A 16,868-nucleotide genomic window follows, 5' to 3' on the forward strand; every position below is an offset into this window, starting at 1 on the left:
GTTTATGTGTGGTCTTTGTATTACTGTGGGGTCTCTTGACCAGAATGTGCTACGCTGCAAATGCTTGAAAAAAAATGACAGAATCTTGAAAAAGAGATTAAAGAAACAAAATTTTGAAATCTAAGAAATCATGGCTAAAACTAAAACAAGTGAAAATGTGTGAGGGCTATCAGCTAAAAACAGGTAATTATAAATCATGTATACAATTTCTTTTACTCATCATTTGTCCTAACATAACTGAACCAACACTTATTAGCAACCAAACTTCAAATGATTAAAATGTTTTTTTTTCCACCACACTTCTAAGATTTATATGAAATGGCTAGATGTAGTTGTTAAAAAATACATAGTAGCTAATTCGAGAGGTTGCAGAAAATTTATAACAATCTGGTAGAAAACATTAAATATACAGACACATAGATTTGATAAAAGAACTTTATTTATAGCTTCCAAAAATATACGCATGGTAGGTAACAATTCAAATGATCAAATCTTTATTTCTTCATGAATGAAACAGAAATATAACTGTTTAACAAATTGGATTTGATCAAAAGATCCTAATTCAAGGGAAATGGAGCAAGCCTCCAAACAATATGGTAAAAACCTTTTAAAAATTAACCAATTCCTCTTAAAGGAATTGTTATGAGGCATGTTATGTCTTCAGATACTTCCACCCTTTTTTGATGACAAGCAGACAAATTACACAAAATACATTCAATATTTTGTCCCCATGTCTTGTTAGTTTTACCATTATCCTGCATCACACGTTCTACGTAGGATGCCATTAAAGGTGTCTTAACAAGCTTCTAGGCAAATATCTACAAAAAGGAGGATCCAAGCTTTAAATCTTCAAGAATATGCTCCTACTTAAGTCTTCCATTGAGCTTACAAACTTACTTTCTGAATTTTCATTTAAACTATTTTACAAAAATTATGGGTGCTATTAAAAAAGATGGGGTAAGAGATATCAAGACATGAAAGAAACAGGTGATCTAAAGAAGCTCCAAACATCTCTATATGGAGTAAAATTGGGTAACTTTTTCATCAAGGGTGTGTAAAGAGGTTTCAGAAGGCATAAAAATTACCTAACAAATACACAGTAAAAATTAATTTAGGTTAACTATGCCAATCACTGTAAATTCAAGAGCTCAATGAGCCTGAGCTGTTATCTTTCACTAACAGCTCAGTTAGCTAAAGCTAACACAGTTCGCTTTTGCTCCTCAGATTTGTAGACAAAATACTACATAGTACAGTTAACTCTCAATCACAAAGTCCTGAAAAACCGGCTGTAACCTTTGAGTTACGGGAAGCAACCACAGCATTCTCAAGAGTTAGAGACCCAATGAAATCTACGAAATAAAAAAATATTCGAGTTAGAGTCAACTGCATAACACAAATCAATGAATAATAAAAAGTTAGAATATAAGGAAAAAATTCATGAACACTTGTTATTTGATGATTTTAAAGTTGAATAATTTCCTCCTTGATTACTTATTACAGATTAAAACTCTTGAAATATCGCACACATTCATACTTCTGTTGAATCAGTTATTACTCTTCAGGCTCTGACTAAATTGAAAAGCATAAGCAGAGGAAATGACAGCAAATGAAGCCAAACCTCTCTACTATGTGCCATTTAGAGTTTCTGCATCTGCACATGCGAAATACTTCTTGGACTGCAGGGGAAAAACAACTTAATTTAAAACTTAAATGCACCAATATTACCATGCATCATAATCATACTGGAATAATACACAATGCATTGTTTTTTCTACTTTTTCAAATATCAAATTGCAGTTGGTTCTCTGTTTAACGACATTCTATTGAATGACTTTTCATAGTCCCAGATACTCCACTGCAGTTTTAGAAGCATTCTATTTAAGTACGATTTTTTTGTGGTCCCCTGAAAGTCGTTAAATAGAGTCAACTGTATTGTATTTCTCATCTATTTCTAATTAAATCATTTATTTAATAGGTTAACAAGCTGTTTTTAATAGCTTACTCTGTTTAACTTTTTTCGAACACAAATCAATAAACAATCAAAAGTTAGAACACATGGGAAAAAGTTCATGTAGGCTTGTGTCATTTGTCAACTTTTAAAGTCTAAAGTTGTATGATTTTCTACTTGATTACCTCTACAGATGAAAACCCTTGAAACATTGTACAGATCCATACTTCTGTTGATTCAGTTGTTACTCTTCAGGCTCAGGCTAAACTGAAAAGTACAAGCAGAGGAAATGACTGACAGTAAATGAAGCCAAATCTCTCTACCATGTACCATTCAGTAAGGAATTCAGTTTCTGAAGCTGCACACCCAAAATACTTCTTTAACTGTGGGGAAAAAAAACAACTTAATTTAAATCTTAAATGCAACAATATTACAATGCATCACAATGGAATAGTACGCAATGCATGAGTTTTCCCTGTTTTCATAAACAAATTATTATATTTCTGTTGTCTATTACACCAGGTTTCTACTTACTCAGATGAACAATATAGAATAGCATCCAAAAGGAGAACAATTATAATAAATTAATATGAATTTCTGCCTTCTGTGCATAGAAAAAAAATCAAGAATACCAAATATCAAGTGGGGAAACACTTTGCACACAATGCATTTTAACCTGGAGTGCTCGCAGACATATAAGATAAACACACCAGTTGTGATCAGTGCTTCAATAGAGGCCACTTCAAGGTTAATACTTTAGAAAATAGGATTCCAGGTCTCCCAATGGATTCAAAAGTGCATCAAACATCATTTACACCTCAATACGAAATATTAAATACATTGTAACATTTTACCGGCATCAAATCATATTATCCACATGCAAGGCGGAGCGAAACAATTTTGTAATAGATTAACTAGGTGCATCAATTTTTAAATACATATTTGATTCTTTAATAATTGAAGTTTTCAATACTGTTTTTTTGGGCACTCATCTAGTTTTTTTGTGAAACAAAATAAATTTAATTATTTAAATTTGCCTTACCAAATTATCCTTGGGTACTTTCCGTTTGTTCATGCGAGTGAAACCATTGCAGTGGCCTAACGTCATAGTTGCCATAAACTCCAGGTCAAAATCACCAACGATTTAGCTGTTATTTACATCCACTCGACAAAATGCTGTCCATCTTAAGATAAAAGTAGCCTCACAAAAACGGGACCAGTAATGCATTGCCATGAAAAGAAAAAAGAAGCCAGGAATATAATACCAACATTACAGTGCAACAAGAATAACACACAGTAAAAGAGCTATAAAAACATTATTGAAAAGATATTACATGAAGCAATTAGCATTAAGTATAAAATTACCCATAGCTATTTTAATTGCCTGTTGAGCTGTAGGAGCTCTTAGTATAAAAAATGGCAGTTAATGCAATAAATGTATCATCAAACAGAAAGCTGCATTTATGTTGATTAAAAATACACCAAATCGAGGTCCCAAAAAAAAAACAGAAATTTTCTTTGGTGACTAAATACGGTTCATAAAACCAATCACCGGCAAACTTAGGCTCATTAATGAATTCCGACACATTTTGAGCAATGTAGTTATTTATAACCTTATAAAACAGCTAATATATGCAACGTAGTATTATTTTTTAAAGAGGAAGCAACTTGTAAGAAAATTAGATTAAATTTCTTACATGTCAGTTCGGTGTACTGGTCAACACACAAAACTTATACTCACTTGGATTTCCTTTCATTTTTGTCTTCTTTCCATTTTTTGGCACTCTCGCCCGCCAAAAACATTGGTGTATTTTAATTTGTTCAAATGAAGAAAACTTCGCCCCTACTTCAAAAATCATTTCTCCATAATTACAATAATTAGATCATTAAAATACTATCCATATGGGAAAGAATGCTGAGAAAAGCACGAGGCGCAGCAGTTGCTGCCAAAAAACAACACGAACGTGATCGCCAAATATCGAGGACGTCTGAAACCACGCCAAGTTACTTCAAAGGTTGCTAGAAAAATCGAGGAGTAGCAGACACTTCCTTTAAAATAAGTTGACAACATGCCGTTAAATAAAGCCTTTAACTGCAATTGCTGTACATTTTTGCTCATGGTTTTTAAATGTAAACAAACAACAAATTGAAGTAACCTCTAATTAAGTTTTTTGTTGACTGTTAATCATGAGTACTGAAGAAAATGGCAGAAATTCTCAGAAGTCTTTGTTATCAGATTCCTTGCAAGAAAAGCGAAAATCTGATTCTTTAGGTGGAAATAATAAAAGGCGTAAAAGTGCTGCTCCAGAAAAAGCGCAGCGTGGTTTCACAGAAGCCTCATTCGAAGAGGCTGAATACTATTTTGACAAGTATTTGAGAAAAGTATATCCATATCATTTTACGTACAAGACATTTTGCAAAGGTCGGTGGGTTGGAAAGCGACTAATTGATGTGTTCAGTGAAGAATTTCGGGCTCATTCAAAGAAAGAGTACGAAAAAAATATCACTGAAGGTAACATTAAAATAAACGGAGTTACAATTACTTGCGAATACGTCTTGAAAGAAAATGACTGTATCACGAATAAGGTTCATAGACACGAAATTGCCGTGCTTGCTTCGCCCGTACAAATAATACATTCAAGTGATGAACTGATAGTTATTGATAAGCCTCCATCAATACCTATACACCCTTGTGGTCGATATCGTCATAACTGTTTACTCTTTATTTTGGCAAAAGAGTATAACTTTAATAAATTGTACTCAGTTCACAGGCTAGATCGTCTAACGTCTGGCCTTATTGTGTTTGCTAAAACTATTAAAAAATCGCAAGAGATTAATGAAGCAATACGAGACAGAAAAGTGCATAAAGAATACGTCTGTCGAGTGGAGGGAAACTTCCCCGATGGTGAAGTATCCTGCAAAGAGCCTATCGAAGTAATTTCTCCTAAGATGGGTATTTGCATGGTTAGCCCATCCGGAAGAGACTGCCATACAGAATTCAAAAAACTGAGCTATAACGGTACATCTAGTGTTGTACTTTGTAAGCCTTTTACGGGACGTATGCACCAAATAAGAGTGCACTTGCAGTACTTAGGGCATCCAATTGTAAATGATCCAATTTACAATCATGCTCATGCTTTTGGACCTTTAAAAGGCAAGAATGGAGACATCGGCAAAACCAAAGAGCAGCTATTGGAAGATTTGCTGAACACTCACAACCTTCAAAAATGGCTTCTTGAGGACTTTACTGGTGTTACTACAGATGCTGGTGTTACTACAGATACTGATGTTGCTACAGATACTGATGTTGCTACAGAAAAAGATGGGGAGGAGAGTTTACATGATAGTAAGGAGAACAGAATATCACTTAAAGCCTTAGAGTACTATGCAAAATGTGATGGCTGGGAGGAATTGGCCAAGAAATACATAAAAGATGATAAGAAGATCATCCTTGATGCTGCATGTGATCTCTGTCATCAGAAGTACATGGATCCGGAACCAAAGGATCTGTTGATATTTCTTCACTCTTTGAGGTACAAGGGAGAAAACTGGGAGTTTGAAAGTAAGTTTCCCCTTTGGGCTAAAGATGACTGGAAAGAAAATTGATTCACTGTTTTGAAACATAATATGCAATAAACATATTTTTTAGATGTTACTATAGCACCTTTTTTTGCAGTTTTCTTTCTATTATTTTTTGGTGGGATTTATTCATAAGGTTGTCCATTAACTTTCAAGGTTTTGTATATTAGGTAGAGACGTACCAAGTAGCACTTTAGCCGAGTACCAATTAGAAACATACCGAGTACTTGGTACTCGGCCAAATTTTGATCAGATACTCAGCCAATACCGAGTAGTTATAAGCATTGAATATTGTTCAATACTTATTGTACAATTAATAAAAAAAAGTAGAAGAATATAATATACTGCAATCATTTACAGTTCATATTCACAAGTCAAATTTAAATTATGAGAATACTGAAGTTTTTTATGCTTCAATGGAGTAAATCTTTATTTTAATGTCCCCCAAGTTAATAAAAATTAAAAATGGGTCAAAAGGTTAGTATAAAAAATATGAAATTATTATATTATTGAATGGATTTTTGCTACAACCAAAAATTATTTAGGCTAGAATTGACTGAGCTGGCGGTGTATTTCATGTATTTCTGCCTTAGCCCTGGCTATAGGGCGGTAACTTACTGAAAATAGTTATTAACTTAAATTGATCAAATGTCTTTATATCATCTTCAAACTGTGAGTAAGAAGCTTAAATTAGTTAAGTTTAGTGAGTAAGAAGCTTAAAACAATATTGTAATGTTGTTTAATTTAAATAAAACAATATGGGCATGGGTGGATTTAGGTCAAACGTCTAACAACTCCCTTCTTTTAACATGAAGTTTTAGGATTGCCATATAGCATGAAAGAGTCAGTGGGTTCATTCAAAGGTTGTATTTAAGGGAGGAGTCAAAGTGGCCTGGCAATATTATGCAGCAGAAAACGGATAAAAATAGCGATTGTTTCTCATAATTACAGAACCAGGTAACGCCGGGCATTTTTGCTACGTAGAATTATCTGGTAACTAAATAAAGTTATGAAATAGAGTTCGCCCCCCAAAACTTTTTTGATAGAAAGAGTTATGATAACGTGTTCGGGACGAGTGTTCAAAAATTTTGGCGCTAGAGCCATTGCAAAAGTTGCATTAAAATGTAAAAACTCCGCCAAATTAATTTTGGTAAAAAGATCATTACGTACTATGAAGTATTGAAGTTAAAATTAATCCGCCAAATTAGTGTAGCAACACCCTTAAATAACATTAAAACTACTATTAAAATGTAAATTAATCCACCAAATTCTTTTTTTATCTCCAGTTTTACCAGGAGTCTACGTTAGTAAATTGGCGAATTATTTAAAATTTTTATGAAACTTTTCTTTTTTTTTTCTTTTTTGTGTGTGTATTTTTAAGGGTTAATAATGCTAATTAGGATTTTGTAGAGTTAATGCCCTTATTTTAATGGCGACAATGGAGAAAATTGTTCTTTCTTTCTTCCTTTTTTTTCCCCCTTTTCTTTTGTTTTTTTATTTTTTTTTATCCTATCGAAACTGTACTGAAGAATATTTTTGGAAATAATCATGACTGAGATCATCAAAGGGAAATGTTATTTGAAAACGCTGACAGAGACCATTCTAATAGACACTTTTGGGAATTTTTCTCTTTGCGAAATGAGAAGTTTTTTGTACTATTGTCCTAATTTAAATGGAAACTTAAAAATAAAAAAGAAATTAAAAAAAAAACTGTTGTCCTTACTCTAATTTTAATGGTATTTTCACTCTGAACTTTTTGGTATTGTAATCAGCACCATTTACGTTATTTAGAAACAGTTGATTTCCTTCTAATGGGGATTTTAAAGGTTTGATGTTCTCACTCTAAAGGGACATAATTAGAATCGGGATTTGTAGTGATTGTTGACTCTATTTTGGGACGATATATCCGGTAAGAAGCTATACATTATACAATAATTTGGATAGCCGGTGTAGCGCTGGATATTATTTGACGGAGATCAGGATTATAAGGAAACTGTTTCACTTTATTTAAGAACAGTTGACCTCACTCGAATTGGATTTTTTGACAATTACTCAAACTAACTTCTTTAGAACTCCTGAACGTTTTCGTGATTTATTTTGTGTGATTTTTTGGGTGTCTTCCCAGTTTCGCCGACATTTCATTTACCCCCCTTCCCATTGATTTTCAGTTTTAATCATACCTTTTGATACATTTAAAGGTGCAGGCAATTTGAAATGTCAGCGAAACTGGAGACAAACCATTTTTTAGTAACTGTTTGACCTCTGCCTGTGTTGACCGTCAACTTGAATCGATTGAAAAAAACTACATCAACGTGAGCGAAGCCGCGGGTAAAAGCTAGTATAAGATATTACTTAAGTAAGTGATGTTTGGTACTTCCTCCAAAAAATGTTACCTCGTAAAAAGTTTAATTTTTTAATTGTTTTCTATGGCAACAGTTTTGATAATTGTTGTGTTCTTTCTTTTTTCTTCTTGCAAAAGTGTTGTTGCATCTAATGAAGTAGTGGCTTCATCGTTGTTTATTTTGAAGTAGTGGCTTCATATATATTATTAGAAGTTAATTAGTAGTAGTGGCTCCGACTAATAAAGTGTGTTGATTTAACTTTTATACAGTCCACATTGTGTTTTGCAAGTATATTCATTTCGAACCAGGACGTAACATAGAAATGGTCCTCCAGAGACCGGAGCTTTGAGTAATTAGCCGGTGAGTCATTTACAATTATTGTTCACTTTATTTCGTCAAACTATGAATGAATTGAAAATAAAATTATTTGTCGCCAAGGCGGCATTAAATCGCCATAATGAAAAAGTAGTGAATTCTGTTGAAAAAGCCGATTTGGTGGAACTCAAGTTATTTGAAACCAAGACAAATAAATTATTGGTAGGGATAAATTCTATTTTTGATGCAATTTATGGAATGTGTAACGAAACTGAAATGGAGGAATTTATGAATGAAAATTATTTACTGCAAGATATAATTGAGGACCTTGCTTTAAAAATTAATCGCGCAAAAGATAGTGTGAATGTGAAAACCGAAAAACTTGTTCTAAAAGAAAATGGCGACAACTCCGCACAAGTTAAATTACCTGTTCTTTCTCTTCCCATTTTTTCGGGGAAAATTGAAGAGTGGTTAACTTTTAAGGATTTATTTACGACTAGTGTTCATGAAAATAAAAGCATTTCAGATGCAATGAAATTGCAATATTTGAAGGCTAGTTGTAAAGATGAAGCGTTAAGAATTATAAATTCTATGCCGATTTCAAATGCAAACTATTCGGTTGCTTGGCAACTACTTGAAGATAGGTTTTCTGATAAGCGAGAACTAGTAAATGCACTTATTAGAAAATTGTTTAATTTACAAAGAATTAATGAATCACCTCAAGCAATTCTTAATTTAATTGATTCAGCTAATGAATTTGTGAGCTCTTTGGCTGTTATAGGTCATAAAATTGAAGAATTTGCTGAAGTTATGGTTGTTTACGCATTAGTTGAAAAACTGGGCAAAAATACGAGAAGTTGGTGGGAACGGGAATTAAAACTAGTATGTTGTGGCCATCACGAAACTTTCTTCTATACTTTTCCTTTTTCTGATCCCTCCCCATGCTTGACGAGGAAGCAATATTCCTACCAAAAACAAAATTACACATGCAAAAACTTGACGACCATCCCAATGTCTGAATTATTGTAAAAACAAAACAAAGAGCGAAAATTGAAAGTTACTTTAAAAGCCTTACTTGAATTAATTACAAATATTTTATTTATTAACAAACATAAGATGGCAACAGTTAAAAATTTTAAATCATTGAGATAATATTTCCGATCATTTCCATACAATTAAAATCACGAGAAATACGCAGACGACAATCTATTTCGATTTATCTTTCTTATTGTTGCATTAATAAAGCTATTTTTATTCGCAAAAAAAAAAAAAAAAAAAAAAAAAAAAAATCAACACCTCTTGGAGCGATTGGAGTCAAAATTGAACCAAAGCCTGTTTACGTATGGATTCGCATATATTCCAAATTTCCACCAGAACGTAGCTTTACTTCTTGAGATAGGGCACTCACAATAGAAAAAAAGAACGGGTAATTGCGCTACCCCCCTTTTTAGCTGTTGACACCAAAATAAAATCAGCTCATATACCCACTAAGGGCTACTTGTCGAAAATTTTTTGTTTGATTCCGTTCGTTATTTCTTGAGATACAGCAGTCACAATCGACGACAAAAAACGTTCTATAACTCAACCCCCGTTTGAGCTATTGACATCAAAATTGTATCAGCACCTGCTCCTGTTAAGGGCAACATATGGACCAAATTTTGTTTGATTCCGCCAGTTACTTCCTGAGGAATACCAAGCACGCGTAACTCAAAAAACGTCCCGTTGCTCCACCCCCCTTGGAGGAATTCGCGCCAAAAACCAATGGGCACAAGTTCACATAGGGGCACATATGTGTACCAAATTTCGTTCAATTTCATGCGGTAGTTTTTGCTGTAGAGCGGCCACAAAAAACTGGTCACACACAGACGTGACACACACACATACATACATACACACACATACATACACACACACAGACAGACAGACATTTTCCAAAAATAGTCGAAATGGACTCAGCACACCTCAAAACGTTCGAATCCGTCAAAATTCGAAATTCGAAAATTTGCACGAATCCAATACTTTCTTATATGTATTAGATATAGAAGAAAGTAAAAAGATGAATTAGGTACCTTGGAGCAATTATTCTCATTTCTTCGTGTACAAGCTCGTACTTTACAGAACAGTAAAAATTATTTTAACGAAAAGAAAAATTCTAATTGCAAAGTCACATCTTTGTTGACTGAAGCAAAAGTAGATTGTACATTTTGTAAAGGTAATCATGCATTGGTGAAATGTTTTAAATTTAAAAATGTGCCTGTTCAGAAAAGAATTAATTTTGTCAAGTTTATTAATCTGTGTTTTTGTTGTCTTTCTTCCTCTCACCTGTTAAAATTCTGTAAATGTCCTCAAAAATGCAAAGAGTGCGCAAAACCGCATAATTCTATACTGCATATTGATAGGGGTGATAAAGGTATGAGTGCAGTGAATTCGGACAATAAACAAATCTCTAGTACACTCTCTATTGAAGCTGAACCTTTTACTCCAGGAAAAATGTGCAATTCTGATGAAAGTAAAAATAACGCTAGGCTTTCCGGTGAACTTCCTAGCATCTACACAGGTACTACTTCTCTTCAAGTGGAAGAAAGAGTATCCAGAGGTGAAAATAAAGAAGTATTGCTATGTACAGTTCTTGTCAAGGCCTTAGATTCTTCTGGGAGGTTTCAGTTATGTCGTGCCTTATTAGACCCTGGTAGTCAAGCTAATTTTATTACTGAAGATTGTGTTAATCGACTTGGATTAGTTAGAAAAAAAGGCAAACATAGCGGTGTCATGTCTTGGCTCTACTGCCGCTCGTACTAATGGTCTTGTACACTTGGAGTTTTCTCCGCATTTCGATTCTAAGCCAAAGCTTAAAAGTTCAGCGTTTGTAATGAATAAAATTGTGGGAAATCTACCGCACACATCAATTGATGTTGGAATTCAAGAAGCCTTCAAGGATCTAGTACTCGCAGACCCCTCTTTCCATAAGTCAGCTCGAATTGACATTTTGCTTGGTATAGATATTTTCTTTCAAGTGTTAAAAGGTGAAATTAGCAACAGAGGTAATGGTTATCCCTCAGCAGTTCGTTCTTCTTTTGCCTGGATCATTTCAGGTTCTGTCAATTTATTTAGGGATAATGTTCCACTTGTGCTAAATAATATAGATATTGATACTAATGAACTTATTTCTAAGTTTTGGGAGTTGGACTCGGTGCCATCTGTTACTTTTCTATTAAGTGCTGAGAAGGCTTGTGAGGAACATTTCAAAAATACTCATTCTAGGGCTGAAGATGGAAAATACATAGTAAAACTGCCTTTCCACACCTCTCCAAAAGAATTAGGTGAATCTAGACAGCATGCTTTACGCAGGTTGAATGCAGTTGAACGTTCCTTAAGCTCAAACCCGGCAAAATATAAACAGTACCAGGATTTTATGAAGGAATATCTTGAACTGAAACACATGGAACCTGTTCCCGAAACTGATTATGCAAAGAGTGAAGCATATTACATTCCTCATTTTCCAGTTTTGAGAGAGTCTAGTACAACAACAAAATTGAGGGTGGTGTTTGATGCATCGTCCAAATCATCATCAGGATACTCCCTAAATGATCTATTGATGGTGGGCCCACGCGTGCAGTTGGAATTGTATCCCATTCTACTTCGATTCAGAACATTTCCAGTTGCAGTCTGTGCTGATGTGGAGAAAATGTTTCGACAAATAAGGGTACATCCTGAAGACGTAGATTGGCAGAGAATTTTGTGGAGAAGTAATTTAGAAGAACCGGTAAAAGAATACAGATTACTCACGGTAACGTATGGAACTGCACGTGTGCCATTTCTCTCCACGAGAACAATACATCAGCTTGCCTTAGACGAGAAGGATAGCTATCCCCTTGCTTCAAACGCTACATTGAATCATTTTTACGTTGATGACCTTTTAAGTGGTGCGTCATCGGAAGAAGAAGCATCTGAGCTTGTGAAGCAGTTAAAGACAATGATGTCAAAGGGAGGATTTAATCTTCGTAAGTGGAAATCTAATAATACCAACGTGATTAAAGAGCTCCTAGATGAAGAAGAGGCTGCAAACTTAGAAACTGAAGTTAAGGTTCTTGGTATCCAGTGGTGTCCAAAAGCTGATTATTTTAGTTTTAGCATTGAGTCTGTGAAACAAAAACTAGAATACTCCAAGAGGGAAATACTGTCTGAGATTTCCCATGTATTTGATCCTTTGGGATTGCTTTCCCCTTGTGTAGTGTTTATGAAAGTGTTACTTCAAGAATTGTGGAAGTATAAGCTTTCTTGGGATCAAATCATTCCCGAAGAATTAATTGGAATTGTATATATATCATTTTGTGAAGAACTGCATCTCCTTGAACAAATGAAAATTCCAAGATTAGTTCTAACTTCTTCGCATGCAGATATAGAGTTGCACGCATTTTGTGATGCTTCAGAAAAAGCGTACTGTGCAGCAATTTATGTGAGATGTTTATTACCGAATTTGGATTTTCGTGTGTCTTTGCTTACTGCGAAAACAAGGGTAGCACCGTTGAAAACTCAGTCTCTGCCTCGTTTGGAACTGTGCTCAGCATTGTTGCTAGCTGACTTGTTAGCTGCTGTTTTGAAAAATATTCAAGTTCCAGTTCAGAATACTGTAGCATGGACTGATTCCAAAATAACTCTCGCATGGCTTGCAACTGAACCATATAAATGGCAAGCATTTGTTGCAAACAGAGTGTCTGAAATTCAGACAACCATCCCATCAGTCAAGTGGTTTCACGTCCCTAGAACTGAAAATCCATCGGATTTAGGAACTAGAGGTTTACTTCCGTCTCAATTAATCAGCAATGACATGTGGTTACGAGGTTCAAACTGGTTAAGTCAACCTATGAGTAGTTTCATACAATTAGACGTTACAGAGACATATTCTCTTCCTGAATGTGCTATAGAAAAGAAGCAAAAAATCATTACGTGTGCATCTAAATTAAAATCTGTTCCTGAATTCGTGGCAAAAATATCTTCGTTTACAAAGTTGATACGTGTTTGTGCATGGGTTTTGAGATATTTGAACGATAGCTGTTCCAGTGGTACCAAAATCTCTGGTTGTTTGACATCCAAAGAACTTCATAACTCAGTGCTTTGTGTGGTGCGAACAATTCAAGAAAATGAGTTCACGTCCGAGAGAAAATCGCTAACTAAAGGAATGCCATTACCGCGTAATAGTAATTTGCTTCCTCTAAATGTGTTTCTTGACTCTGACGGCATTCTTCGTGTAGGAGGCAGACTTTCCAAACACCAACCTTATCGTACGATCAAAAGCATCCCATACTGTTACCGAAAAATCATAGCTTTACAGAGAAGGTCATAGATTACTATCACGCAAGTTATATCCATGCTGGACCGCAGCAAACGTTGTCTTTAATAAGACAAAAATTCTGGTTCGTTGATGGTAGATCAGTTGTTAGAAAACAACTTAAGAAATGCTTCAAGTGCTTCAAGTTGAGTTTGAAATCGGCTCCTCAAGTTATGGGAGATCTTCCGGCGTCAAGAATTGAGCAAACTCGTCCCTTTGAAATTGTTGGAATTGATTTTGCTGGACCCTTTTACACAAAATGTGCTCATAAAAGATCAGTTACCAAGTTTAAGTCTTACATTTGTCTTTTCATTTGTTCAGCAACCAAGGCAGTACACATAGAACTTGTCTCAGAATTATCGATTGCTGCATTTCTAGCAACATTGCGCAGATTTATATCCAGAAGAGGATGTCCAAGTAAAATACTATCAGATAATGGATCAAATTTCAAAGGAACTTCAAGAGTTCTTAAAAGGTTATACCAATTGTGCCGTGAAGCAGAAGTGCAAGATTTCAGTTCAATGAAAGGAATAGAATGGTCCTTCATTCCTCCATATACACCTCATTTCGGAGGACTGTGGGAAGCTGCTATTAAAAGTACTAAACAATTGCTAGTGAAAGTGTCCGGTTCTGCGCTTCTCAACTTTGAGGAGTTTTACACGCTCCTTCTTCAAATAGAGGCCTGCCTCAACTCCAGACCTCTTACCGCATTATCATCCGACCCATCTGACCTCAGTGCCCTGACTCCAGCTCATTTTCTTGTTGGGGGTCCCATTCTCCAATTTTCTGAGCCAAGTACTTCATCTAGAGCTTCTTCTCTCTCTGAGAGATGGAAGCTCATTCAGAGACTTCGCCTGGATTTCTGGAACCGCTGGTCAAGAGATTATCTTCATACTCTTCAACCTCGCTCCAAGTGGTGGAAGGTGCAGCCAAATTTGAAGGTTGGGGACATTGTTCTAGTTCACAGAGAAAATGCCGCGCCACTAGAGTGAGCTCTTGGTCGGATAATTGAACTTTTTCCTGGAACTGATGGAAGCGTCCGAGTAGTGACTGTGTATATTAAATACGGACCTTTTAAAAGAGGCATAAATAAGGTTTATTTACTTCCAATTTCAACTTAGCTATTTATTTATTTAAATTTTCTTGTTATAGTTTGTAATTCAGTTGTTGCCATTTATTATTTCTAAAAAAATTATTGCATTAAAAAAAAATATGTTGAAACCTAATGAGATTTCAAGGGGAGCGGTATGTTTGGTACTTCCTCCAAAAAATGTTACCTCGTAAAAAGTTTAATTTTTTAATTGTTTTCTATGGCAACAGTTTTGATAATTGTTGTGTTCTTTCTTTTTTACTTTCTTCTATATCTAATATATAGTTACTTTCTTCTATATCTAATATATAGAAGAAAGTATTGGATTCGTGCAAATTTTCGAATTTCGAAGGATTCGAACGTTTTGAGGTGTGCTGAGTCCATTTCGACCATTTTTGGAAAATGTCTGTCTGTCTGTGTGTGTGTGTGTGTGTGTGTATGTGTGTGTGTGTATGTATGTATGTGTGTGTGTGTGTATGTATGTGTGTCACGTCTGTGTGTGACCAGTTTTTTGTGGCCGCTCTACAACAAAAACTACCGCATGAAATCGAACGAAATTTAGTACACATATGTGCCCCTATGTGAACTTGTGCCCATTAGTTTTTGGCGCGAATTCCTCCAAGGGGGGTGGAGCAATGGGACGTTTTTCGAGTTACGCGTGCTTGCTATTCCTCAGGAAGTAACTGGCGGAATCAAACAAAATTTGGTCCATATGTTGGTATTAACAGGAACAGGTGCTGATTCAATTTTGGTGTCAATAACTCAAACGGGGGTTGAGCTATAGAACGTTTTTTGTCGTCAATTGTGACTGCTGTATCTCAAGAAATAATGAACGGGATGAAAGAAAAATTTATCGGCAAGTAACCCTTAGTGGGTATAAGAACTGATTTTATTTTTGTGTCAACAGCTAAAAAGGGGGTAGCGCAATCACCCGTTCTTTTTTTCCATTTTGAGTACCCTATCTCAAGAAGTAATGCTACGTTCTGGTTGAAATTTGGAATATATGTGAATCCATATGTAAACAGGCTTTGGTTCGATTTTGACGCCGATCGCTCCAAGAGGTGTTGATTTTTTTTTTTTTTTTTTTGCGAATAAAAATATTTTTATTAATGCAACAATAAGAAAGATAAATCGTAATAGATTGTCGTCTGCGTATTTCTCGTGATTTTAATTGTATGGAAATGATAGGAAATATTATCTCAATGATTTAAAATTTTTAACTGTTGCCATCTTATGTTTGTTAACAAATAAAATATTTGTAATTAGTTCAAGCAAGGCTTTTGAAATAACTTTCAATTTTCGCTCTTTGCTTTGCTTTTGCAATAATTCAGACATTGGGATGGTCGTCAAGTTTTTGCATGTGTAATTTTGTTTTTGTTGGGAATATTGCTTCCTCGTCAAGCATGGGGAGGGATCAGAAAAAAAAAAAAGAAAAATATAGAAGAAAGTTTCGTGATGGCCACAACATACTAGTTTTGTTTATTCTTCTTGCGAAAGTGTTGTTGCATCTAATGAAGTAATGGCTTCATGCGTTGTTTATTTTGAAGTAGTGGCTTCATATATATTATTAGAAGTTAATTAGGAGTAGTGGCTCCGACTAATAAAGTGTGTTGATTTAACTTTTATACAGTCCACATTGTGTTTTGCAAGTATATTCATTTCGAACCAGAACGTAACAAGTGATGTAAAAGATAAATAATGCAGAATGAATTGCATGTGATGCATATCCAGACAGGTTACAAATTGAAAAATAATATAGATATAGATGTTACGAAGACATCAAGAATGCAGAATTCTTTCGTAATTATTGGAATAATTAATATTGGAAGTACAATGATGTGCTGTAAGTTTCGAATTAAATTTTGTTTAAATTTATCCACTCATACCCCATAAGAGTAATGAAAATGAAACGACCGACTACTGGGCTCATACATGGCCGAATATTGGATTCCCATGGCCGACTACTAGAGCATTTTCTCGTATTTACAGTTGGTTAGTTTTTAAAATAAAAATGTTTTTATTTCTAAAACAATTTATTGAATCATTATCAGAAAGGTATAGCCTAAAGTCTCGCAATGGTTTTGTTATTGTGTTGATTGCTGATATTTATAGGTTAACAAAAAACAGCAATCGCTCTCTTAAATGGCCGACTACTGGGGCTCTTACCGATGCCGTCGCAACTGGAGGCCCTAGCGCTGAAATATGACGTCACTCAATCGAGGCAATTGGATTATGTTGGCGTTTTATATTGGCATGCTTCAATTC

At 34.9% G+C, this 16,868-nt stretch overlaps 1 protein-coding gene across 1 annotated transcript; it reads left to right on the plus strand.

Moving 5' to 3' along the window:
- Positions 1-4,087: 4,087 nt before the first annotated feature.
- On the plus strand, positions 4,088-5,569 carry LOC129226112 (pseudouridylate synthase RPUSD2-like). The gene has a single exon (XM_054860711.1). The coding sequence runs from the start codon at positions 4,136-4,138 to the stop codon at positions 5,552-5,554; it is 1,419 nt and encodes a 472-aa protein (XP_054716686.1). The 5' UTR covers positions 4,088-4,135; the 3' UTR covers positions 5,555-5,569.
- Positions 5,570-16,868: the final 11,299 nt, after the last annotated feature.

Source organism: Uloborus diversus, chromosome 7 (assembly GCF_026930045.1).
Source record: "Uloborus diversus isolate 005 chromosome 7, Udiv.v.3.1, whole genome shotgun sequence".
Classification (NCBI taxonomy): Eukaryota; Metazoa; Arthropoda; class Arachnida; order Araneae; family Uloboridae; genus Uloborus; species Uloborus diversus.

Coding starts and splice junctions, on each gene's coding strand:
- LOC129226112 (XM_054860711.1), top strand. CDS start 4,136: ATGAGTACTGAAGAAAATGGCAGAAATTCTCAGAAGTCTTTGTTATCA.